At 42.2% G+C, this 27407-nt stretch overlaps 1 protein-coding gene across 1 annotated transcript in view; it reads left to right on the forward strand.

Moving 5' to 3' along the window:
* The first annotated feature begins 13526 nt into the window (after positions 1-13526).
* The window catches only part of PHLPP1 (PH domain and leucine rich repeat protein phosphatase 1), a 205779-nt gene continuing 191898 nt past the window's right edge, over positions 13527-27407 (forward strand). Inside the window, exon 1 of the mRNA XM_059409789.1 lies at positions 13527-15386. Coding sequence (XP_059265772.1) covers positions 13826-15386 — 1561 coding nt within the window. The 5' untranslated portion in view covers positions 13527-13825. The remainder of the gene's footprint in view (positions 15387-27407) is intronic.

A 27407-nucleotide genomic window follows, 5' to 3' on the forward strand; every position in this document is an offset into this window, starting at 1 on the left:
ACACAATCACTCTGATTGAGCTTGGTTCATTTTCGGGTCTCAATAGCAGTATATTTACATCTTAGTATAGGCTGTTTCTGCAAATTTCAATGATTCTCTATTTTCAGAGACTTTGTCCTCAAAGTCTGTGAGCGAGAGCCTCTATTCAGAACCACCTATATCCTGGTGATGTCATTTACCTACCTCCTCCCAGACTTGTTGGGAGAATCAGGTGAGATGATGTACATGAAAATGCTTAGTTGACAGGAGTGTGCTATAAGGGCACGCGGCTTTATTGGGAATACATCCTATTCTTTGTTTATAGCCCAGACTGAAAAAAAAATTAGATGGAATAGAAAATGAGCTTTAATCTGGAAAAAAGTTCTATACTTTAATTGACCTTTAGATATAAATTTAATGTGAGCTGACTTACTATGTACATGAAAAAACAATAGCTGATGAATCATGAGAGACTGTGGACTCTGAGAAACAATCTGAGGGTTTTGGAGGGGAGGGGAGTGGGGGTTGGGTGAGCCTGGCAGTGGGTATTAAGGAGGGCACAGATGGCATAGGGCACTGGGTGTGGTGCATGAACAATGAATTCTGGGGGCGCCTGGGTGCCTCAGTGGGTTAAGCCGCTGCCTTCGGCTCGGGTCATGATCTCGGGGTCCTGGGATCTCGGGCTGTCTGCTCAGCAGGAAGCCTGCTTCCCTCTCTCTCTCTCTCTCTCTCTGCCTGCCTCTCCATCTACTTGTGATCTCTCTCTGTCAAATAAATAAATAAAATTTAAAAAAAAACCAATGAATTCTGAAACACTGAAAAGAAATTTAAAAAAATAAATAAAAATTTTTTAAAAAGTTGGAGTTTTGTTAATTATTCTTTCCTTCTTCCATTTTTTTTTACAGTGGGTTTAAGATTTTTCATTTAAAAATGTCTGTCCCCCATATTAATAAATAAATCAAGCTTGTTTGTGTTTGGTCCTATGTAGAAATTATGTTCATTTTGCAATGATAATTTAAAATAATACTGAAGTAAGCTCAGATACTGTAAAATCCTCTAATAATTATTTTTGAAATTCTAGTGGTTCTCTCTCCCTGAGTCTATTTTTTTAAGATTTGATTTATTTATTATCTATCTATCTATCTATCTGTCTATTTATTTTAGAAAGAGAAAGCATGCAAACTGGGAGAGAAGGAGAGAAGGAAAGAATTTCAAGCTGCCTCCATGCTGAGTGTGGAGTCCAACGTGGGTCTTGATCCCAAGACCCTGAGATCATGACTTGAGCTGAAATCAAGAGTCAGATGCCTAACCAGCTGAACCACCCAGGTGTCCCTCTCCCTGAGTCTTTTAACACTGGATTATGAGTCTCCAACCTCTCCAACCCTTTAAAAAAATGTAAACACATTACCTAAAATTTTTTTTTCTCCCTATGTTTTGCTATCACTATTAACTAGAAATCTTATCAATCAAATTTGATTAATAGTATTTAATATTTACATTTGAGAAGGGGAAAATATACAGGTGAGATTTTCATGCTATTATCCTTCAGTTCACTTTGCCTGATTCACGTCTAACATAAATTGATTTCACAGTTAGGATTTTACGTGTTCGAGCAGTGGAGGAAGAGGAGGTCATAATTCTAGAAGACGTATGTTAATGTGGAAGTGTCAGCTTTCAGAATACAAAAAAGGCATAATTAGAAAATGATTGTTCAGGGCGCCTGGGTGGCTCAGTGGGTTAAGCCACTGCCTTCAGCTCAGGTCATGATCTCAGGGTCCTGGGATCGAGTCCCACATCGGGCTCTCTGCTCAGCAGGGAGCCTGCTTCCTCCTCTCTCTCTCTGCCTGCCTCTCTGCCCACTTGTGATCTCTGTCTGTCAAGTAAATAAATAAAATCTTTAAAAAAAAAAAAGAAAATGATTGTTCATTCTTTGAAATATCCTGGGGGCAAAAAGCTCTCTTCGAATGGTCAGATTTTGAGTTTTCGCTATTTTTTTAAAAATATTTTTATTTATTTATTTGACAGACAGAGATGACAAGTAGGCAGAGAGGCAGGCAGGAGGGTGGGGAGGCCAGGAATTTTCTCTATTTTTAAAAACATTTTAACAACTGTATTTATCACCTTCCAACCCATGGACCCTTCCCTCCTACCTTCCCATGTCCATCTCTCAGTTATGGAATGAGTGATTTTAAACAACAAGACTGAATTCCAGTTGAGAAGTTGATTCCTACTTGGGAGTTGGGCACACAGTTTTATAGGAGCAGTGCTTGTTGGCAGAGGGCATTTTCCCTTCCAAAGCTGTAAGATCCCAGAGTGGAGGGTATGTGCATGATGTGGTCATCACCCTATACTTCGTACTTACCAAAGGGCCTGGCACATAGTAGATGCTCAATCAGATTTGCCTGAATGAGTTAATCTAGATAGCTGGGGTCGTGGCAATTGTCCCAAGTCAATACATGCAACTTGTTTTGAGTCTGGATCTGTAGGTTCACATGGAGCTCAAGCAAGGAGGGACATGCCCTGGTCTATGTGCTTTTGCACAGAACATTTCTCTTTTAGGAAAAATGTAGAAATGACGATTCATGGACAAAATTGCAAGGAGAATGGCATTCTACTTTGTCTTCAGATTTTGCTGCCTGTTTGGACACTGTCTCTAGATATTCCACTCAGCTTGCCTTCCCCTTAGCCTGGGCCTGCTTTACCCAACTCTCCACCTGCCTGCCCAGAGCCCTATGTAATTAAAGTGTTAATTAAGTCCAATGTTTTGACATAACCTTTTATTAAAGGATTATGCATAAAGTACTCATATCACACAGATCTATGGGAAAATGTAGTTGCTTTATGATCTTTCTATCACTTGATATCGTCACTCTTAATTTTAGCCTTTCTTAGGTATGTAGGTTTGATTCACATTTTTCTGATGAGCAATCCCGGTGGGCACCTTTTAACACGCCTGTTGACTTTTTTTGGTTATTTTCTTTTGTGAAGTGCCTGATTAAGTGCTCGGTTTTTTTGCCCGCCTTTTTTTTTGGAAGGACTGTCTTTTTTTTATTGATTTGTAGGTGATCCTTTCATATTCCGAATATAAATCCTTTGTCTTCCCCAAGGTCTGTGGTTTGTATTCTCACTCTCTTGATGATGCCTTTGGATGAGCAGAAGTTCTTTGGTGTTTTAAAAGCTTTGCCTATCACAAGGTCATTTTCAGAAGTTGTGTTATTTTAACTTTCATATTTAGATCTAAGATCTACCTCAGATTCATTTCTTTTGGTATGGAATTTTAATTATACCCTAAGAATAATGAGTTCTTTGTCTTCCTCAAAGATCTTTATCCTCACATCTATTACTTTATCTGAATGTGGTCATTTCAACTCAGGGTAAACCCACCTGAGAGAAGGTAGGTTTACCTGGAGAAGCTGTGGAGATGTCCTGGGGCAGGGGAGCCTTTTCTTCTCAAGTCCTATCTCCTGACTGTCCACTCTGGCTTTGTCTACTTATGTTCTAGGACAATCCTTGTTCCCAAGCATGAGGCCACTGTGCAAAACTTGTAACTTGTTGTTTAACAGTTGGGGCAAGATCCCAAACTAGATTTTCTGCTCCAAAGTAAAAATGTGCCCAAGTTAAACAGGCAAGGAAGACTTTATTTAAGGTTATCGTAATAAGGGAAGAGGCCAGAACTCAGCCTGAACTCAACTCCGCTGAAACAGGGGGCAGGAGAGTTTTTAAGGGCTGAGGTGAGCAAGTGAGAGACTACGGGAAGAGGCCAGGCCATCTACGCTTACGAGCTGAATTTTCCAAAGGGACAATACCTTTCCTACATTTTTATGATAGGAGGTTGTTTTGCAACTTGGAGCAAGACCCCCGCTCTTAGTTTCCCGTAGGGACTGAGAGACAGCTCTGCTCTCTCCTTCGACGGCATTTCAAAGCGGTGGCTCCCAGGTCCTTGAGAAAACCACTTCTGGGTTGAAAAACTGGCAAGAGGCTTAAAAAAAGATTTACATACATCTTGGAAGCGTAGAAAAGCCATAGTTAAGAATGTTCTAAAGAAAAGCTCTAAGAGAGGTCAGGAGCCTGCAGTCAGGAAGAAGCCTAAAGTGGGAATGTCAAGGTTGTCTTGGTGACCTTCTCAGCAACTTGGGGAAGATACTATCAATAAATGTAGGCTAGAGTCACCACCTGCTCCCCAGGCCAACTACTTTATCTGGCTACAAGTAGGGTGGGCTTTGCGAGCCCACTGCCTGGCCAAGGAGCTGGTCTGGGAGCTGATGGTTATCAGGACTGTGGGAGGGAAGCCCAGCGGCTAGTCCCTCCAGACGCTGGGTGTGAGCTTGACACCTGCTTCCTGAGGCGCAGAAGAAAAGAACCTCTGCTCCTCTTTGGTTCAGCACCGGAGGCCATTGGCCAGATGTGTTTGCGAGGACTGAGGACGGCAGGGCGGGGGGGCACTCCGTCGGCAGCACGGTGGAGGTCTGAGTGCTCCCCCAAAGCCCCGCCTCCTCACCTGGGCTCCTCTGGCGAGGATCTATGCATGTGGGGGAAGGGAAGCAGTAAGGCTGAAAGGAATCAAGAGAGACTGGGTTGTTCATGAGCGCGGCCGGCCGGAGCGGCACGGTAGGGCTGGGGTTTGGCCCGGAGAAGATGAGGGTAACTTACACTCCGGGCCAGCTTCGTCCAACCCCAGAGGATCCGGTTATAGATGGTTTACCCTCGCATTACTTACTTACTTTAAACCAGAATATGGGGGGGGGGGGTTGGGGAACGCAACAAACCCCAGATACCCAAACACCCGTGGGGTTTCTGGGAGGGACCTGAAACAAAACTGTCTCATTTAACTGTCAAAGGAGAGGATGGTGGTGGGGGAGGGGCGGGAAGAAGGACCCGGCTGAGCCCGGCTGAGCCGGCTGGAGCTCCGCTGTCCATGAAAAGCCTCTTCCTGGGGCTCAGTTTTGAATCACGTTCATTAGCTTGGCCCAGCCACCTGGGCCCAGTCCTCATTTTTTTTAAAGTACTCATTTTTTAACGTAACAATCCAGAGGAGTGGTGAGCAATTTTTTAAAAGAAACAATAGCAACAAATGAAAACCCAACCACCCTCTGGCATTGAGGGAGCCGTTGGGGCCCCGGCATGACCCAAACACTAGGGGGACGGCCACCGCATTTGTAACCCTAGTCGCGGTGTCAGAGAGCTTGGGTTTCCATTCTTGCTTTGCCCCTTTCCAGCCGCGTGAGCTGAGAAAAGATTAAATTTCTGCACTATTCTTTACAATGGGGATTATATATAACTCTCACAGGGGTTAAAGGGGTGAGAAGTATCTATGGATAGGCCTGGCAGTGACCCAGGCGTAGGGCTGCCAGATAAAACACAGGACACCCAGTAACATCAAATCTCAGATAAGCAATGAATACTTTTTCATACGAGTACGTCCAAATAGTGCGATTACCGGGCGTCCCTTGTTTGTTTGCTAAATCTGGCACTTGAGAGATATTTCCTCACTTCCATCTCTTCATAAGCTCATCTAAAGAGGATTTTGGACATGGCCTGATAATAGATGTGGCTAAGTTGTGGTTGAAGGATGGGGAGATAAGGAAAGATAACTGTAACAAAAGAAGCTATAACCATATTTTTACTTCCATGAGGAATAGTATAAGAAAATGGCATAAAAACACTGAGGGCCAGCATAGTGTCCTTCATTTACTCTTTATGGAGCTCTTAAATAAATCATGGTTCACCAAAATGATGCTTTTTTTTTTTTTTTTTAAGAGAGAGCGAGGGAGTGCCTACAAGCAGGGGGAGGGGCAGAGGAAGAGACAGAGAAGCAGACTCCCTGCTGAGCAAGGAGCCTGATGGGGCTCAACCCCAGGACCCTGGGACCATGACCCCATCTGAAGGCAGATGCTTAATCGACTGAGCCACCCAGGCATTCCCAAGATGATGCATCCTTATTTAAAAATAAAAAATTATGCTTAGGGTGAGTTTTTTTTTTTTTTTTAAAATAACATGGAGAAGTGTTTATGGAATAGTTTTGAGTGAGAGGAGCAGGTTAAAAATTTGTAGCTACTTTATGATCTCTACTACATTAAAATGCATTTAAAAATCTGAGAAGAAATATGTGAAAATAAGTAGGAGTCATTGGATTTTTTTGTTCATCTTTGCATCATTAGTGCCTTCAGTATTGTCCAGACTTTCTATAATAAACTTATTACTCTTAGAATGAATATTTAAAGTTCTCTCTTAAGTTAAATTAGATTTATAGTTTATTGTTTTAAATTATAAATAAAATTCTAAATGAAATAAATGATGGGAAATGTTAAACTCTTGATTGTAGACAAAATGTAGAAGCTCAGATTATAACAAAAACCAGTTGATAAAAAAAAAACCAGTTGAATTTTTTTAAAGATCTATTTAATTTAGAGACAGGGAAAGGGTGCAAGCGGGGGGGGGGGGGGGGAGGTAGAGGGGTGGAGGGAGCGAGAGAATCTCAAGCAGCCTCCCCACTGTGTAGGGAGCTCAACACGGGGCTTGATCCCATGACCCTGAGACCATGACCTAAACCAAAATCAAGAGTCAGATGCTTAAGTGACTGAACAACCAGCCCCCCCATACAGTTTATTTTTTAAAAAAGACTTTTGTTATGAAGCATAATATAAACAGGAGAGAATACAAAACACAAATGTACAAGTGAAACACATTTTCTAAAAAGAGGGACCCAGGTAACCATGCAGGTCAAGATAGCAGTGTCAGCATCCTGGAAGCCACCTCAGGACCCTTTCCACCTCAGGACCCTTTCCACCCCCTAGTGGTTTGTGTTATTCACTTCCTTTTCCTTTTGTTCCAGTTTTACCACCTAAATTGCATCCCTAAAAAATATAGGTACATAGATGGATAGATAGATAGATTGATTGATTTAGCTTATTCTTGAACTTGGTATAAATGGAATCAATGGTAAGCATTCTGTTGGGCCTGGCTCCTTTCATTCAACATGCTAAGCTTCATTCATGTTGCCCGGCATTGCATTCATGTAGTCACATTGTGGCTGTGTTGGTATTTCAGTGTAGACTATACTACCACTGACTTACCCATTCTACTGTTGAGGACACGTGGGTTGATTCCATCTGGCTTTGCTAACTGCAGCTCCTATTGATATCCTTGCCTGTGTCTCCTGGTCCATGTGTGCCCACGGGCTGACGCTCCGTGCCCTCACCTGACTTTGTGCTGAGATTTCTACCCATCTGTGACTATAAAAGGAAAACGGATAAGGACCCTGGAGTTTGGGAATCAGAAGCTGTAGAGCTTGTTGTCATGGATTGGTTCCTATTCGTGACAAATCCAGATTTCGAAGGATTGAAAACCCAGCAGTTTTCTTAAATGTCAGAATAAACGTGCTGTTATTTTAAATGCATTAGAAACTCTTTCAAATGGCAAGGATTAGTCTTAAAATGCTCCCCTGCTCCGAGTGAATAGCAACTAAATGTGAAGGGCTCCACGTTTTGATTAACAAAAACACTGGCCAGTATTCCAAATTAGACACTTTTGTTTTTAGACAGAATCAGAAATATTTTTTTGAGCCAGAAGAGGTTTTAGAGACACTCTCTGGTTGAGTCCCTTCGTTTCCTAAATCAGTAACTGAAACCTCCTTGAGGGCAAATGTCTTCCCAATGTCACACTTAACTAGTTAGTACAGAACCAGAACTAGAAAGAGGACTTCTGACTTCCAACCTTTTTTTAAAAAAAAATATTTAATTAATTTATTTGACAGAGAGCAGGAGCACACAAGCAGGGGGAACAGCAGAGGGAGAGGGAGAAGCAGACTCCATGCTGAGCCGGGAGCCCAACTGGGGGCTCGAATCCAGGACCCCAGGGTCACAACCCAAGCTGAAGGCAGTCGCCCAACTAACTGAGCCACCCAGGTGCCCCAAGACTTAATGAATTTTTAAATGAAAGAGTAAAAGATTGATATCCCTAGTTTGGTCACTAATTTTTTTTGGGTGGTGGGATTTTACAAATCCCTGAAATCTAGAAATCTGATAAATTTCATATAGTCACTCCTGAGGAGTGCTACAAAGCACTCAGTATACTGAGTGTCCATGCCCAAAATTCACATCTGCTTGGTTCCTGAGAAGGTAACCATATTTAGAAATAGGGTCTTTGCAGATGCAATCAAGTTAAGGTAAGATCATAATAGCTTCGAGTGGGCCCTGAGCCAGTGACTGGCATCCTTACAAGAAGAGGAGTTGGGTCACAGCATGCGATGAGAGATGCCGGAAAACAGAGATTGAAGCATGTACCTCCAAGCCAAGGAATGTTGCAACCACCAGAAGATGGACAAGGCAAGAAAGTATATCCCCAGAGCCTTCAGAGGGAGCATGGTCCTGGGGACCCCTTGATTTGGGACTTCCAGCCTCCAGAACTGTGAGAGAATAAATTACTGTTGTTTCACGCCATCTAGTTCATCGTCCTTTGTTATGACAGCACTAAGAAACAACTGTATCTAGCTAGGAGTCCAGACCAGTGGATGTGATGGGAAGTGGAGGGGAAAAGGGTAAGATTTCTAGGATTTGACTGTGTCTCCAAATCATTCTGTTTGGGGGCACAAAAGGAGACTACCCATGCTACTTCTTTGGGGTATAATTAATGACATAAATATAGGGGGATTATTATCTGGGGAGTACTTGTCTATTTTTACTCAAAGAAGATTCAGAAGAAATGCTTTGAGATGATTTCGGAAGGATTTTTGTTAGTTAGGAATCTTGCTGGAAAAAGATCTTAGGCACTTGGGACAGAGTAGAACCCAAAATGAGTTTCTAAAAAGCTGAGTGTAAATCAGTTTTTAAAATGAAAATATTTTAAATATAGAAATATTATAAGGGCCCAGTAGTTAAAGCAATTGTATGATGAGTTCATATATCAGAGAAAGAATATAGAATATTTTGGGAAGAAATATTTATACCCTAATATGTAACAAATATATCCAGATTGCCATATTTCCCATTTGCCTAAAATAAGAACCGTCTATATAAAAGAAAAGAGGAGGTCAGTTTTAACTAAAGATTTAAAAAGATTGATAAAGTTATTTACAAGCTTCCTTAGGGCAGATATTTTTGTCTATACTATTTACTGGGGGTAAATGGTGCCTACACACAAACTTTCAATAAATACTGTTGAACAAATGCCCCAGGTGATTTCCACTGAATGAATGTCCCAGGTAATTTACATTGTTACTGCAAGAGGTGGCATTACAAGGTCTCTATTTCTTGGTCTAATACTTCATTGTTGTGACATAATATAATATATCTGTTTATTTCTATGAGGCAGGATGTGAGAAATGAAAAGACAAAGAATCATGGGATTTAAAAAGGTGCACTAAAATCTGAAAAGCTCTCAAGTGTATTTATAAAGTGGACTACCTGAAATGAGGGGCAATCTGAGCTCTTGCTAGAGTTCAAATGGTAAATATTGTGAGGGAGGGGTAAGGGTTTCGAGAGAACAGAAGGTATCTTCCTGCTAGTGAGAAGGGAACTTACAAATTCAGTTTAGCCACCTGGGGCCCATTTAGTGCACTAGAGCAGTAATTTGCTAAATGGGTCCCTCATAGTAAAAAAGAATGAGTAAATAGTGAGCAATTTAGGCATGGTAAACCACTAGTAGCTCAAGGGATATAAGAACATGAAACTATAATTAGATCCTATGTTCATAATGTACTAACTAAATGTATTACATTGTATATTGCATCTTTCTGAGTTTATTTCTGGACACAGCTGAGCCCTTAACAATTTGGACTAAAACCATTCCAGCTATCAATTCATGCTCCCATTAAAATGCCAACTGCTTATATTAGAAAAAAATTCCAGAGATGGTTTCTTTTATCTTAAATCTAAGGATGCAAACAGGATTAACCTAGATGCAAAACACAGCAAGTCAGTTATAAATCACACAGCATAAAATAAACTGTAGCAGTAAATTGAAAATTATGTTCTCTTTTTCTTTACGTAGCTGTGAAAATATTTTAACAAGTTGGCATCAGGGTTTGCAACTTTTACATCTGTTGTTTCTTTTCAGGATTATCTTTTAGCATTTTAAGATGTGATTCTTTGGAGAGTGTGGCTAGTCGGATTGTACATTTGGAACACTTTAAAAGTTAGGGGGCATTTATGAGTTACATGGTTTCAGGATACTGGCCTATTCCTCACTCTACTTTCAGTAGAAGCTACTCTTTCATGAGTTCTGGAAAACATTTGCCCTTTACTGAAATCCTTTTCTTACTCAGAGAAATGATATAGTATGGGTTGGCTCAGATCGTCTGGGTGATGTTCCAGATACTAGCAAGTTCTAAGCACAGGTTTCATTGCCCTTATCGATGTCTTTTATTTCAGCTGTGAGGTTCCAGTTGATCTAGGGGTAAGGGGACTGTATTCTTTACAAATTATTCCTCTCCCTCACCCCCATGTTTAGTAACTCTATTGAAGTTTTGGAGGTGGAACAGGGAGTGGATCATACTGGGCACCCTTGTTCTGCTCTTCCCTCAACTCTGTTGTGATTCTGGGTTCGAGGGAATATGGCATCTTCCAGACTATGGACACTGTGCCTGAAATAGTTCATCTATGTAGAAATTATATTCTACATTTTTTCTCCCCACCCTGTCCCCAACACAGGATTTTTCATTTGGTTTTGTTTTTTAGGCTGGAAGGTATTTCCTTTTCTCTTTATGCTGAGATACTTTAACATTAACAGTACTCATTATGGCCCCCTCCTCCCAATTCAGTGATTCCTCATACCAAGTTGGGCAGTCGTGTAAAAGAACTCCCAGCCCCTCCCACCTCCAGTATTTTGGATACTAAATTTTCTGAGTATGTTATTTCTTTACATTTTTTCCCCCTTGGAGGAGGTGTTTTGGTTATAAATACCTTCAAAGAGTAAATAAAATTCCTAGTGGATAAAAAGGCAGAGAGAGGATGATTGTATAAAGCTGAATGATGGGAACCAGAGCTAGTTTAAGTATAGCACTACAGTTTCTTAGGATGCAAATGGACATTAGGCCAATGTTATTTATGATTAGAACAAACTTTCCCTGAGTTTCTTACATTAACTAAAGAAATATACCTCGAGGGGTGCCTGGGTGGCTCAGTGGGTTAAAGCCTCTTTGCCTTTGGCTCAGGTCATGATCTCAGGGTCCTGGGATCATTGGGCTCTCTGCTCAGCTGGGAGCCTGCTTCCCCCCACCTCACCCCCGACCCCCGCCTGCCTTTCTGCCTACTTGTGATCTCTGTCATATAAATAAATAAAATCTTAAAAAATATATATACCTTTAGAAGGGAGCTATAAGCTATAAGCCATATTTCTTAAATAGCAAAAGTTAAACACATTTGTAGGAAATCAGCTAAGGTACTAATGAATATAAAGAGGTTAAACAGTCCATATTTTAGGATTGAAGTTTAACATGTTCTTTGTTTTTTAATCTAGTTTAAGAAAGGATCAATTAAAATACCATTCTTTTCCTTTCTAGAATGAAGAGTTTGTGTTAGGAGCTATTCAAGGCAACATACAGATTAGTGTAGTTGAAATTTATCTTTAATATCATTACCTCTTTTCTGCCTCTTTACTTTCTTTCAGAGACAGATCCTTCAGCAACTACCCAGTTTTACTAGTTACAGAAAATTTCATCCAAAGCTAGTCTCTACTGTTTGACTTCCTGGAGGAGGTCAGTTCCCCTTGTTTTATTTTTGTTTCTTCTCATGGCACCTAGTATTTCCCCCCTTCTGCATCCCTCTCACTTGCTGAATGTCTTTCTTTATAACCTATAAGCTCTATGAAGGCAAGGACAGTGTCTGATTTATTCAATTGCTTACCACAGTGACTGCTGTATAATGTGTTTATGATTATTTGTTAAATTAATTGACGTGACTGTCTTATCTCTTGGGAGAATTTGCACTCTCCCTAATTTTAAAAATGGAACTCTGTGCTGTTGATTGAATTGAAATGCAATAAAAATTAGTTTCATGAGGCCAAGGGGTAAGATTTCAAAAGAAAGATGTAGAAAATCATTTTCAGGAATTTCAAGAATTAAGAGAAATATTTATTTTTATTGTGTCGGCACCCTTCATTCCTCTTCAGCGGAATTGTGTGGATAAAGATAAGTGTGACTTTTCTTGCCCTTATCAATTTATTTCAGTGACAAGTTCTAGCTGATCTTTCTTTTTTCCTTTTTTAAAGATTTTTTATTTTTAAGGAATCTCTTACTCTTAAGTGGGACTCGAACTCATGAACCCAGATCAAGAGTCCCATGTTCCACTGATTGAACCATCCACGAACGCCTCATCTCTCTCTCTCCTTGGCACCCCTTCCAGATTTAGCCACTTTACTGAAGTTAAGGCAGGCCTTTGACAGTAGAAGTTGACAGAATCTCACATGTGAAAATCCAGATTTATAAAACGATCTGGGGGAACGGTAATACAATTAAAAAAGTTGCTAAATTCTTTTGAATAGCAAGCTATTCTAGTGTAGCTTACAGTATCGTTTTAAGTGATAAGAAAGTGCAACTTTTCAGACCATAACTAAACATTGTAGCAGCAAAAACCAATTGTTTTTTTAGTGTTGAAGGAAAAAAAAAAAAAAGGTAAGACATAAGAGAGTATACACAAGACGACCAATCTCCTATCCCACCACGTCTCCAGTCCAACATTTCTTGTACTTTCCGCTGCTTCCGTTGCCAATAAACTTCAAACTTCAAGGTCATTGGGAAAAAACGAGACCCCCAACCCTTTGCCTTTTTCCTTCTCACGCATAGTTGCAGAGAGGATTGACTCGGGGTTGTACGATTAACAAAAAGCGCTCTCAACAACTGTCCCAAGTTACAATTTCCAGTCACTGTCTTCCCTGGCCTGGAAAAAGCGGGGGGAAAAGTGAGGTTGGCCACTTTCACCGCCAGTTATCCCGGGGCGCTCTGGGTGTGTTCTTGCATCTCATTCAGTGGGTGGAGGTGAGAACCACGGAACCGGGACCTTCACACCGCGTCGAGGAGAGTTCCTCAAAGCCCTCGCTTTAAATCATTAAGGAAAACGAAAGCCTTGTCGGGAGCGGGAATGGGCGGGTTGGGCACAAGTTAATGAACAAGAATATGCCCAGTTTAACAGCAGAGGGCACAATACCCACTGCCCGTAGCTAGCGGCTGGCAGCAAGGAGGGGCATAAGGTAAGGAACTCTGGGGCTTGTGGTTCGCCATGTTTTCCTCCGGCACGTTTGTTCCCGCAATAGAACTACAACTCCCAAGAAGCACCGCGCGCCTCTCTCTTCTTAGCCGGCCCCTCTCCCAAGGCCAGCGCGGAACCTCCCGGGACCTGTCTTCCCCCGCCCCCAGCCCCGCCCCGCCCTCGTACGCACGCATCACGTTTGTTTACCCTGAAGCCCTGCCTCCCCGCCGTCCTCCGGCTCTCTCCACTCCTCCCGGGAATGCCGTCATACTAGTGATGCATATTCATGAGGCCCTCGTGGAGCTCCCGCCCTGCCCGCCTCCCGCCTTCCCGCTCCAGGCGCGTGATTAATATTCAATGAGCCGGGCTACGCGGCTGATTCGCCGCGGCGGGCGGGGTCTGCGCTCCCGAGCCCGCGACCCGGGCGGGGAGGGCGTGTGTATGTTGGGGGGGCCGTGGCGGCCGGCCGGGCGGGCGCGCGGGATGGAACACCGAGACACCGACGGAATGCTCCGAATTGCCACATAATCCCCTGGAACGGCCGCGCCGAACGCCATTGGCTTCTCCCCGCGCTGCCGCCGCCGCCGTCTCCCACCTTCGCCTCCCCGCCTCCCTCTGCTCCCGCTGCCTCCGGAGCTGGGGGGGAAGCGCGAAGCCCCACTGCAATGGAGCCCGCCGCCGCGGCTACGGCGCAGCGACTCCCAGAGACCAGCAGGGAGGACCGAGCTCCGGCTCCGGCGGCGGCGGCTCTGGCGGCGGCGGCGGCTCTGGCGGCAGCGGCCGGGGGCGGCCGGAGTCCGGAGCCCGCGCTGACCCCGGCGGCCCCGACCGGCGGGGCGCGGGACGAGGCCGCCGGCCAGGCGCAGCCGGGGCCGCTGCCGGGCCGGGCGGGAGGCACGGGTCGCCGGCGGCGGCGCGGGGCGCCCCAGCCCACCGCCGGCGGGGCTGCCCCGGCTCCCGGGGCCGGCATTGGCGCCAACTCCCTCCTGCTGAGGAGAGGGCGGCTGAAAAGGAATCTGTCCGCGGCCGCCGCCGCCGCCGCCTCGTCCTCGTCCTCCTCGTCGTCGTCGTCGTCGTCCTCAGCCGCCGCCGCCGCCTCGCACTGCCCCGGCGCCGCCGGCCTCTCTACCTCCTGTTCGGCCTCGGCGTCGCTGTGCACCCGGAGCCTGGACAGGAAGACGCTGCTCCTGAAGCACCGGCAGATGCTGCAGCTGCAGCCGTCGGACCGGGACTGGGTGAGGCACCAGCTCCAGCGCGGCTGCGTGCACGTCTTCGACCGCCTGGCCTCGACCTACCTGCGCCCGGTGCTCTGCACGCTGGACACCACGGCCGGCGAGGTGGCCGCCCGCCTCCTGCAGGTGGGCCACAAAGGCGGCGGCGTGGTCAAGGTGCTGGGCAAGGGCCCGGGCCCCGCGGCCGGCACGGAGCGGCCCCCCGACGTCGGTCCCCGGCTCGCGCCTGCGGAACCCCGGGACTTGGGGCCGCCGCCCGGGAGGAGCGGGCTGGCTGCCGTCGGGGGCCCGCCGCGCGCGCCTCCCGCGGACCTGCAGCTGCCTGGCGGCCGGGACGGGTGGGCGCGCCGCGCCTCCCGCGCCAGCCCCGCGCCGTCGGACTCCAGCCCGGGTGAGCCGGGCGCCCCGCAGCGCCTGGACGGCGCAGCCGCCGGCCCGGCCTCCGACACCGAGAGCTTCAGCCTAAGCCCCAGCGCCGAGAGCGTGTCGGACCGGCTGGACCCCTACAGCAGCGGCAGCGGCTCCTCTTCGTCGTCCGAGGAGCTCGAGGCTGACCCGGCCCCGGGCCTGCCGGGGGTTCCGGGTCAGCCCCGCCTGCCCGGCCGCTCCGCGCCGGCTCGGCCCGGAGCGGGCACCCGACCGCCTTCCCCGACGGCCTCCCCGCCTCCGCTGCAGCCGAAAGACCCGAGGGGCGTCGACGGCCCGGGAGGGGCTGTCCGCGACCGGCCTCGGGAAGAAAAGGCGGCTGCAGCCGCGGCCCTTAGCCGCCCTCAGGCGACCCCGGGTGGGAACGGGGCGGCCCCGGAGAAAGCGCCTCCGCCGCCCACCCTGTATGTGCAGCTCCACGGAGAGACCACCCGGCGCCTGGAGGCGGACGAGAAGCCATTGCAGATCCAAAATGACTACCTCTTCCAGCTGGGATTTGGGGAGTTGTGGCGGGTGCAGGAGGAAGGCATGGACTCGGAGATTGGCTGCCTCATCCGCTTCTATGCAGGTAAGGAATTCACCTGTACGGTGACGCGTGGCGTGTAAACACTTGCAGGTCGGGAGGAATGGGTGCATTCGGCCGTCTGTCCGGACCAAGGGGGCATGCACGCCCTCGGGAGTCTTTGTTCTTTACAGCTTTCGCCTGCCCTCTGTGCCATCCTAAGTGGAGCAATTGTAAAATCGGCGAGTTGCTGTCAATCTTGGGGACATGGAGGTGGGGAAGCGCCGTCGGAAGAGGTGGCACAGCCACCAGGAATTACAGGTAGCAGATACTTCTGAGAGAGGCAGTAGTACTTTTAATAATGAGGGAACTCCTTCAGGCCTCCCTCGAGGGCTTGTTGGGTTTGAGGCAGTCTGGGATTTCAGGTAAAGGATCTCGTACACATCGAGGGAAATGACCGACAGACAAGCTCCAGGTCACTCTTTGTTTACTCGTCCACAGTTGGTCATTCCTGTGTGGTCCCCAGGAGCTTCTTTCTTGTCACCTGGGGCGCTCGTTCAGCTCTCTGTCAAACTCGTCTGCCCACTGAGCCCTCCCTAACAGATGGGACCCTTCTTAGGGATTTTTTTTTCCTCCAGAGCTTTTTTGCTTTACTTCAGTTTCACCTGCAAGTTTGATTCTTGCAACAAAAGTGATGCTGCCTAGTTTTTTTTTTTTCTCATTTCTTACTTCCAGCCTCGATAACCCGGTCTGGCCATTGCAGTGTGACCTGCAGTGGAGATCACAGTAAGACTTGGAAGTGGTCACAGTCTCTTGAGATGGAATCTAAAATCCTCCTAATTCTTTTTGTCGGTTCTAGATGAAAACTTTAATTCTTCTGTCCCCCCCCCCCCCGGCTTTTTGAGATGTGATTGGTGTATTAGATGTAATTCTTGACTCGGAGTGACTAATGTTTTTCTCTTTATTAGACACTTAGTGGGTGCTAAATTAGGGAGCTATGGATCCTGGTTATTATATTGGAGCTTTCTATTTGTTTGCATCTTTTTCCTCCTCTGGTTTAAACAATTAAGTTCTTAGTGATAATAAATTTTATTTAAATAAAGTTAGCATAACCAAATTAAATTAGGAGAGTTAAATTTTCCTCAGCTTTACTCTTCTAGTTTGTAGGTGCTGGTTGAAAAATAATCATACTTGTAACTTTATTAATCTGTTGCCATTATTTCTAATTTAATGTTTTTGGGTCAACTTGTGTCTTAGTGGCAGCTTAGTCAGTTTGAATGAAGAAATCTTTACTCCCACATTGAAATACAGTAGCATTCCTGGTGAGATGTTAAGCTTCATTGAAGTTTTTTAATAATTCAGGTGGATTTCTGATGGATTTTTGCCTTATAAAGAAACCTATATCATCATACAATAGCATTTTCAGTATCTAAAGATAATATCATGCTTTAAAAGTTATGACCTAGATAATCAGTGTTTTTTGTTTTTGTTCTTAAGTTGTAGGAGCAACATCTATATCTTTTCCTCCTGGAGCTCATGTATTTTGTAAAATATTGTTATTTTGCAAAAGTATTAAATGGTAATCACACTTGGAATGAGAATGTTAATGTGAGAATGCTAAATGCTCTTAGAGCCAAACCAGTTAAATTGAGTGAAGTATATATATAAAGCAAAGGATATGTAAAGTAAACAGTATTGAACACATTTTATGTAGAAAGGGCTCTGCTTTTCTTGTTTTCCACACGTTGATTACAATAAATGTCCCTGGGAAAGGTTTTGGGTGTCCTAGTCATGGGAATTTAAATCTTTGATTCCCTGTCTCTTCAAGTGTGTCTAAATATTCTAAGTGAGTGATGTACAGTGCATTTGTGTGTGTGTGTGTGTGTGTGTGTGTGTGTCTGTGTGTTTAAAGCTTAGCAATAAAAAGTGATAGATTTTCTACCCGGTTGAATCTTAAATTTCTGGTGTGATCATTTTACTCTTAAGTTTTGCTTTTGTAAAAGCTGTAGTTATTTTTTTCTGGACTTATTTGCTTCATCTCTGTATGCACAGTGTAAATACATACACGCCTTTGTGTATACACTTATAAAAATAACTAATAAAATGGGGATGTCACACACAGTATCCAACCTATTCTTGAATGTGAAGCCATTGTATAGGTGTCCTAGAAGGAAGATGCTTGATTGTTACAGAGATGGCTAGTTGTTTATTTTTGTTTCTCTACAGAGTTGAGCCTATTTTAAACCCAAGGTAATATACAAAATGTCTGTTGATATTCATTTGCCATAGAACAAAATTCAGCATGTAGTGAATCCACTTGAACTTTTGCAAGAGAGTTTAGTTTTTGATGAACAAAAGGGCCTTTTCCTGAGGTGGTCTTACATGTTACAGGAACACTGTCAGGATTTCACAAAGTGAAGGTTTGTACCTGGCTGGAGGAGATTCCTAGAAATTCCCTTTGCAGGGGAATGTAGGGCACCCAACGGGAGTGTTACATTTTGGTAGTAATTCTTTTCCTTGGGAAAAAGAGAGTTAAGGTTTGTTTTAGAGGACACCCTTTAAGAGGGTATTGTGTGCCACATTTGTTTTTATGATTTTACGTATAGCTTAGTCTTAAATTTCTTGCTGCACCTCTTTTTGTTTAAATGTGTAGTTGGAGTTAAGGATAGATTAGGAAGTTGCCTTTGAAGCCATTTGAATACCTTACTGCATTTAAATTGAGCTCATTATCTGCTGTCTAGTTATCTAGTCAGCTCCTTTTTTTTTTTTTTTTTTTTTTTTGAGAAGTTCTTGTCCAGCAGAGAACTTTCATTCTTTTTTGAAGGTCACCTTTCAGTGGACTTTCAGTATTTATAACTTGACTCAAGTTATTATTAAAAGTCTTTGAAAGGTATTTGCAGCCTTTGAATATTTAAATACTTATTTGGGTAAAGTAAATTGAAAGTCTTTAATGAACTATAAGGTGTTGGATGAAAGGTGCTATCTAATTACAGAGTTGTTAATGAAAACTTAGTTTGAAAATTGTTATTGTAAAAAAATTGTTATTGTATCTTTCAAGCATTCTTTTAGCTGATTTAAAATATGACAAAATTTAAGTGGCTTTATATGAAATGACTGGTTTTAAGTATTTTAAGTACATTAACATTTAATTTCCTTTTAAAATGAACCATCTTAAATTCTAATTGGAAGAGAGTAATTTTATGTTAAAAAATTTAAAAATTTATGTTGCTCGATGTAACTAATGGACTTCAAAAGATGAATGAGCTTTGTGTTTTGGACTCCCTGGGGAGTCTGAGTCATTGACCAAGGGCAGTCTTAAACTACATATTTTTTGACTTGCACCACCTTTAGATTTCGTGGTCTAGCTAATTCAGTTCAAATTGCAATAGTGGGAAAGGATGTTGAGAGAATGGAGAGCACACCCACTGTGTCCAATGAATCTTGGACAAGATATTTTTATTTGAGTTCTTGGGATTGCTTAGGAGAATGATCTCGTAACCCCTCTCATATTTCTTCTCTTTTTCTCTGTTGGGAATGATCAAACCTTACGTGGTTTCCTACATGGAAACCGAGAAGGGGTGGTTCAGCATTAAGCTGCAATATTGACCAGCAGGCTCTTATTACTATAATTACACAGTATTGAGTAACGTGCTATGAGCATGTGACACCAATGTGTGCTTCAACAGTCCTTTCAATTTTAAGAACAAAGGGTTTAACTTTATTTTTGTTGTTTTGTATGTACATTTTAAATTTGTTGTTTTTGATAGAAAGTGCATGCTGTCTTTTCCATCATAACTGGGGTTTGAGAACATCTATTAATATGTTGGGTTTTATTATCTTCAAACATTTTAAAGGGCTTTCACATCAATTGTCTTATTCGTCCTTTCAAAAACATTATTAGGGAGGAGACGTGTCAGTCCTCTTTTCAGATGGAGAAACATGCACAGAGAGGTTTGCCTCTTGCTTGTGGTTTTTCAGTCCTTGGCAGAGCTGAGAATAGAGAGCTGGGATGTTCTGTTTTGCAATTCATATCACTTTCCATGAATCGATGCTGAATTTCATTTACACTTGATTTTTTTCACTTGGTTAGAAGCATTCAGAAAATACGTTATTTTTGTTGGTAATGAGGTGATATTATCCTCCAGTCCAAAGTGGTATTCCTTGTGAAATGTTGATGCCCCCCCCCCCCCCTTTTTAAAATCATGCTGCCTTTAAAAACCTCAAGTAACAAGCCTGGCAAATAGGCAATACAGAAAGAGTACTGAAGTGTTGTAAATATTCTGGTTGCAATAGTCAGGCTTGCATTCAAGTTGTTAGGAAATGAAGTTTACTTAATGACTATTTTTTTTATTTAACCATGCCTCATTTGTTAAACTGTAAATCTTCCTTGGGTAAAGCGAATTAACACTTCATCTGAAAAGTGGATAACTTTTCAGGGTGGAGGTGTGGCAGTTCAGTTCCTTTAAAACATAGCCTTACTTGTAAAGTGTTGAAGAGTTACATCAGAAAAGTCTTGCTTACATCTTTTATTTTAAAATAGAATTGTTGTTACTTCCGTGATACTGTTTTGCTGGTGTTACTATGCTCTTGTTACAGTTATTTTTTATAATTCATATATTATAGAAAGCTAGAGAGTAAGCGCCTCTCCCTGAATTTCATAGTTGTTTCTACAGTGTGTGTCTTTTGTGCTCAGTGAAGTAATTGCAGGGAGAGGAAATGTGTAAGTTAGGTTGTAAAGTTGTATCTTTTTGTTGCTATACGATTGTTAAAAACACCACCTTAAATGATTGATTATCCAAAGGTCATCAATATTTGTTAAAGTGTAAAGTGTTTCTGTTGTTACTTATTCTCTTTAGCCCTGAATTTGATTTATTGGTAACATAACTTTCACTGACACTCTTTATGATCCAAGCCTAGTGTAATACTTGGCATTTTAGTTTAAACATTTGTTGAGTTGAATTTGTGGAATTTTGTTAAGCAGCTGGTGGTGTATGCCCTGATTCTTCAGCCTTCCATCCTGTTTGGGTCCCCAGGGATGTGTTAAACACACATATACACACAGGCATTTCTCCCAGGGCAGGAGATTTTAGATGTGCCACATACTGTTAATGTCTTCTGTTGCATGTGATCGGAGGTGTCTGTGGATTTGGAGAGAGCAGTTCTAAAGTTTTCTTAGAGTTAACAGGTGTTTTTCCCCTTCTTTTTTTCACCTCAGCTTGGAGATGAATTTAATGAGACATCTGTCAAATGAGGCATCTTAGATTTAATGATTTTGTTATGTGCCAGGGTTGAACACAGTTCAGTATATCTGGACAGGAGAAGGGTTTAATTGTACTGTGGGAGTCAGGAGATCCTAAAGCCACTCAGTAGAAAAGTGTTTCCTTTAAAAAAGATGCCTGACATTTTGAAAAAGAGAAAGAAGTTATCAAAATATCTGGGAAAGTGAAGCCTTAAAAAAAAAATTCCCACTTCTAAAACCCACTCCCCCTCTTTAATCCCAAGCATCTGGTGTAACACTGGTAATGAGGGGTTTTGAATCTGGCCTCCTGTCCCTGTGCTTCTAGGGCAAGCCCTTTCTTTTATACTTATCTTTGGTTTTCTAAAGGTAGGATAATTAAGGCAAAAAAAAAAAAAAAATTGGCCCTGTGGATTCTTTAGGCATATTAGGTATTTATAACCTAGTAAGTCTGTGTGACTGGTTGTGTTTTGGTTTGTGTGATTTGTGTGAAACTTCAACTCTAGGCTTTGAGAGATTTTGACAAATTTGAAACTCAGGGATCTGAAAAGAGTAGATCTTAATGATATTTTGATTAAAAGACATTGGAATATTTGGTTAACTGTGAAATAGCAGCTCTTCCAGGTTGCTTGGTGTAGCTTTGAGTCAAGCATGGTGACAGCTCGCGCATTACTGCCGTGTCACTGCACTTGGATTTAGAGGTGGAGTGGTTTTGTTACGTACTTTGTATGTAATAGATGCCTGGGATACCTTTTAGTCTGTTTAATGAAACAAAGCATAACCTTCCCAGAACACCAAGTTCTTGCTGAAATAATTGTTTCCCTGTTGTATTTTTACATCTCTTGCTTTCATACATTGTAAAATGTGTATCATGATAAAGTGTCTTGTTCAGGTACAAGTCCAGGAGCTCTTCTGAGTTTGGAACCTAGAGGTTCTATTAGGAGAGGAGTGGAAAAGTCTATTTGTAGGTTGAACACACTTTATAAGTTTGTAAATGTCAATATATTAGCAAAAGACAAAACAAATTCAGAATTTTTGGCATATACTTTCCCAAATGAAGCTTGCTAAAATTAAATTAGTCTCATTTCCAGTTATGTGAAAGCATTCAGTTGAAGACTGAACAAAATTTGAAATAATTTTGTTTTAGACCATTTTAATAAGGAGTGAAAAAAATCTAATTAGAAATTTGAGGTTTGACAGGATTTGAATTTGGTTGATTTTTCTTTTCAGCTTTTTTTTTCTGCATTTTTTTCAAGGTGGAAGAGTTTTGTATTTGTTGCTGTCTATTTCTACTGACTCCTACATCTGGTGAAAATAAGTTAGAGAATGACTCTTGTCATATATCTGCCTATATGTTAGAATATTTGGGCTTTCTTTTCAGGTATGAGGCATGGTTTTAAATACAGTGAAAGTATGATTTCTACTTGTTTCCCTTGCCTATTCAATAATTATCTGGATTTTACAGTCAGTTCACTCCTGACACATGGTTCAAAGAGTGAAATTTTATGCATAGAAACAGTTTATTTTTTTACCTTGTCATTTATGAGAAATTTATTCCTAAAGAATTCTGTCTTTATTCCCATCCATGTATTTTGAGAGCTTGTCTGGTTGTGTCTTAGTCCTGGTGGGTGCTACCTTATGGTTTTTAAGTTTCGCTGATGTGTCCTGGGGTCAGGTGGGAGTAACCTTGGTTGGTGTTTTGTATGTTTGTTTGTTTTGTTTTTTCAGAATAACCTTTGGGGAAAAATTACGTGGTTTTATCTCACACTAAGAAAAAGTGGTGTGTAGTTTAAGGAAATTAGTCTGAAAGCTGGGAAACTTGGCACGACGTTGGGCATTCATTTTAACCTATCCTGGGCTTTTCTTTCCTGTCAGTAAAGTGATGAGCTTGGAGTGGAATAAGTCTAAGATCAATTTCCCCTCTTAATATTCTGGGGCTCCACTGGAGAACCATTCCTTCCCATTAGAGAGACTAAAGTTGTAGTTGTTTTAAGTTCTGTAAGACCCATCTATGGGTTTAAAAGAGTCCAATCCCCTGCATTTTCTTAGGGAGAAAAGAATGGACTTGGCTCTCATGTGTGCAAGATAGCCTGAGGTTGGCAACCAGAGTAGATCACTTTTTTGGTGTAGATTCAGACTAATGACAGTGTAGGGGACGTTTGATTCACTCTCTCTCTGCCAGCCTTGCTAGAGAGAAATTTAAAGAAATACATGCTTTTTAAAGTTAGAGTTTTTTCCTAAGTTGATGCATAAAGCAAGATCCTTTCATAATTCAGTTTTCCAAGTTTACTATAATGGTAACTCTATATTTGAGGTATTCAGATGTGCAAAACTTACTAGTTCGTTTTAGTTCTTGATGAGCTGTGTGCCCATCTCCTTGTGCCTAGAGTCTCAGGAGAAGAAGCACTTAAAGAAAATGAATTTTTGTATTGTTAATTTGATTAATGATGGAATTAAGGGTCCCACAGAGGTCCTAACATCTGTATCTTTATAGATGAGGAAAGGAAGCCCATAGAGGTTAAGTATCTGGTCTAAGATCATTGATCAAGTTACTCTCAGAATTAAGAATAGCACTCATGATTTGGATTATCTGTCCATTGCTCTTTTTTTTCATTACATTGTGAACTTAAAAACTTGCCTTGGATCCTCTTTATATTTCATATTCAAAATGAAAGTTTAAAAAAATGGAGTGTAGGGACGCCTGGGTGGCTCAGTTGGTTCAGCAGCTGCCTTCGGCTCAGGTCAAGATCCCAGCGTCCTGGGATCTAGTCCCACATCAGGCTCCTTGCTCGGCAGGGAGTCTGCTTCTCCCTCTGCCTCTGCCTGCCATTCTGTCTGCCTGTGCTCGCTCTCTCTCCCTCTCTCTCTCTGATAAAATAAATAAAAAATCTTTAAAAAAAAATGGAGTGTATGTCACACATTTCGTGGTTTCTCTGTGACTTCAAGGTGTTTCGAGTTTCATTTCCTTCTAATCAGTGCTTTTGGGAGGTTGCATATCACTGTGACAGATATAAGGAGGGGCTTCTGATGGAACAGTTGGATATCTTAATTGCATAGAGGGAAATTAGATTTCATCAGTGATGTTACCCTTTGGGGGACTTAATGATAGAACTTTAAAGGTGACAGATGGTTGGCTGAGAGGAGTTGCAGTACTACAAAATCAGAAAACCATTGGTGATTCACCTAGTACTTTGAACCTGAAATTGTTAGAATGGAAATGTTGTAAAAAGAAATCACTGACTTTTAAAAAATATTTGGGAGAAAAGTTTAAGAATAGATTTTGAAAAAAATTCACATTCAAATCTGTTCATTAAAAAATCCAGTATTATATTCTTTATTTCAGTTTTTTAAAAGGATGTCTTCTCACAATGAGATGCACTTAGTGTATTTATGCACACATGCACAGTTCTACTTTTGTGTGTTATAAAAAAAAACAAAACCCAACTGGCTTCAGTAATCTTTGGGCTTTTGTTGTCTGTTGGCTTTGGAAATCTTTATCATGAAATCTGCTACTGTTTTGAAAATTTCCTCTCTCTCCCTAAAAGAGAGGTAGCGGGAGGAGGAGAGAGAAAGAAAAATTAAAAAAAAATTTCTGCCCCTGTTAGCAAAAAGGCAGTTTGTGAGTATTTTTAGCGGTGTGAGAGATTCCCTTCTATAGTAGGCTCTATTTTAATTTGGTCATTTACCTTAAGCAAAAGTTTTAGCTTTCCTTATAGGGAAGTTAATCTACTGAGTCAATTAATTCTTCAAAAGGACTGTTCATTTTTGATACAAGGAAGGGAACTTTTTAAAGTGCAGAAATACAAAAGGGTAAAAATACATTGCATCTGACAAGCGGAGTATGTACTCCAGATGCTGAAACGGAGGAGAAATTTCTCTTGATGGTCTCTTGGAGAGGTGGTATGGCTGGAGACAGCTGACATTCAGGTGGATGTAATAAGGATGTCTCCTTCTGAGAAGAACACGCGACTGTAATTGAAGGACCCTTGTTCTCTCGCACCCCCCCCCACACATGTGCTCTCCGTGGAGGGTTGAGGCAGGATGTTAATGGGAGGTGGTAGTCCTATTTATGGACGGGAGGGGGAGGAGTGGGGTGGGATAAGTCGTCTTGGGAGGAAAAAATCTTGATTTAAAAAAATTTTCAGTTCTTAATTATGTGGAACACTTTTTTCCACATCTTAATTGGTAACTTATTATTGTGAATGGCCTATTTATCTCCCTTGCTAATTTTTTTCTTTGATATTTGCCTTTTTCCTACTGGTTTGTAGATTTGTTTTGGGTATATATTTAGGGAAAACCTCTTTCTTTTGTAAGTCACTAATATTTTCTTTATTCGTTACACATTTATGTCTGTCTTTTCCTTTAAATATTCAGGGTTCTTTGTCATGCTTAGGAAAGACTCCCTATCCCAGGTTAAAAAAAAATTCCCTGTATTTTCTTGTGGTATTATTGTTTTATTTTCTGTGCTGAAATTTTTAATCTGTTGTTTAAGAAACATAGAAAGTGGGAAAGAACAAATTGTGTCAGTACTTTTTATTGGGTAATTGAGTTATTTCTTCACTGATACAAAATGCCACTTTCCTTTTTTTTAACTGATAGAGATTAAAATCTGTGATATAGAATAATATAGGTTCAGTAAACTATTTTGAATTTGTTCAGGAAAAGAGGGAGAAAGGGAAGATCTTTGTCTGATTTCTAGTACATTTCTTTTTTGCTCCTTAATTTCTCAATAGCAGTCTATGACTTTTACTTTCTGAATGGTAGCTTACATACTTCTGGAATATGGATGTATCAGGATTCTCTTTTCCTGTGGATACTTTGTCATCCTGAAACAGCTGGGGTGGGAATGGGGTTAGCTGGAGTATAAAATGCTGACATGCATACATATGTATACATACACATACATGTATATATATATGTTACATTAGGCACCGTTCGGCTGCTTGCTTATGCTGGAGAGATTCCTTTTTTCTTCTTCTGAAAATTTCTGGGGAAATTTCAGGTCACCGTGGAACACACATGATTTATCTTCTGAATATAGAAAAATGAAAACTAACATGCCTATCAAAATTAGTAACAACTCTGCCAATGGTGCATTGAGGTTTTCTTAGTTGACCCGAGAAGGGGTTTCTGTGGGTAGCCATGCATTGAAATGACAAGAATATAATGTAAACTAACTCTGAGATAGCTGAAAATGGCGAAATGGGACCCGTGTTCTAATGTACTTAGGGTGCTTTAGTGCTGTAGGTAAATGAACTCGCAGAAGAGATGCCGTAGTTTTAGTGGGGGTATGGGAGGTGTAGAGTCATAGATGACAAACCTGGAAAAGTCAAGTTAGGACATCTACCTCCTTTGGTAAGCAAGCTTTCATGGTTTAGTGACCAATTCTTAGTTAGGTGAGCACAAGACAAAAATTGTACTACAGTTGCAATTCATGGCCTTATTAGACCCTCTTTGGTAGAGAACCAGGATTCTCTTCCGTATTTACCTAGGTTCCAAGTTAATTTAGTTGGGATAGATTCTAGACTTGAATCCATAACACTTACAAGGGAAATCTGTAGATCCATTGCCCTAAAATACTAAATGAAATAAAAATGCAGTTGCCAAACTTATTTAGGTTCTTCCATGATGACAAACTAGATGGCATTTTTTTTTTTTAAAGATTCTATTTATTTATTTGACAGAGAGAGATCACAAGTAGGCAGAGAGGAGGAAGCATGCTCCCCGCTGAGCAGAGAGCCTGATGTGGGGCTCGATCCCAGGACCCTGGGATCATGACCTGAGCTGAAGGCAGAGGCTGTAACCCACTGAGCCACCCAGGCGCCCCGGCATTTTTTTTTTTTTTTAATTTGAAGAAACAAGTGAAAAAACTCCCTATATATAATGCTGAAGAACTTGAGTAATATTTTGCTATTTAGCAAACATTTCTATCATCCTTATTACATGCTAGGCAGTGTTTTAAGTGCTTTATATATGTATTAGCTAATTTAATCCTCATAACAACCCTGTGAGGTAGACCATCTTACTCCCCTAGTATTACAGACAGAGGGATGAGTTACAGAGCAGTATCATGACTCATCTGGATTTGCATAGTTTGTACAGTGAGTAAGCCATGGACAGAATTCAGGCCCAGGCATCTGACACCAGAGTCAACTAGTTAGTAGCCACCTTCTTTTCTCAGTGTGGAGAACTTACCCCTAATAACTGTCTGCAGCCAGTTTGGGCATATCAGTGTTTGAGAAGCATAGATTTTGAAGTAGTTAAGGCCTGGCCTTGAGTTCTGGATCTATTACTGGCCCTAGAGCTCTACTTGTTTTTTCCTTCACTCTCTCTCTTTTTTGTTTTCTCAAGATTTATTATTATTATTTTAAAAAATATTTTATTTATTTTACAGAGCAAGAGAGCACAAACAGGGGGAGCAGCAGAGGGAGAGGGAGAAGCAGGTTCCCTGCTGAGCTGGGAGCCCGATACGAATCTTGATCCCAGGGTTCTTGGGATCATGACCTGAGCCAAAGGCAGATGCTTAACTGTCTGAGCCACCCAGGTGCCCCTAAGATTTAGTAGTTTAAGATTTTATTTATTTACTGGAGAAGGAGACCAAATGAACTTGAGCGGGGCTGAGGGTTGGGAAAGGGGTTAGGGAGGAGCAAAGAGAGAAGCAGACCCCCTACTGAGCAGGGAGCAGGACCTGGGGCTCAATCCCAGGACCCCAGGATCCTGACCTGAGCCGAAGGCAGATGCTTAACCCACTGAGCCACCCAGAATCCCCTCCTCCTCTGCTCGAAGAGTTCATGCATCTGTATCCTACGAGGTTGCCGAGAAGATCAGATGAGACATGTGAAGGGCCTGGC

The sequence above is a fragment of the Mustela nigripes genome, chromosome 8 (genome assembly GCF_022355385.1).
Source record: "Mustela nigripes isolate SB6536 chromosome 8, MUSNIG.SB6536, whole genome shotgun sequence".
Classification (NCBI taxonomy): domain Eukaryota; kingdom Metazoa; phylum Chordata; class Mammalia; order Carnivora; family Mustelidae; genus Mustela; species Mustela nigripes.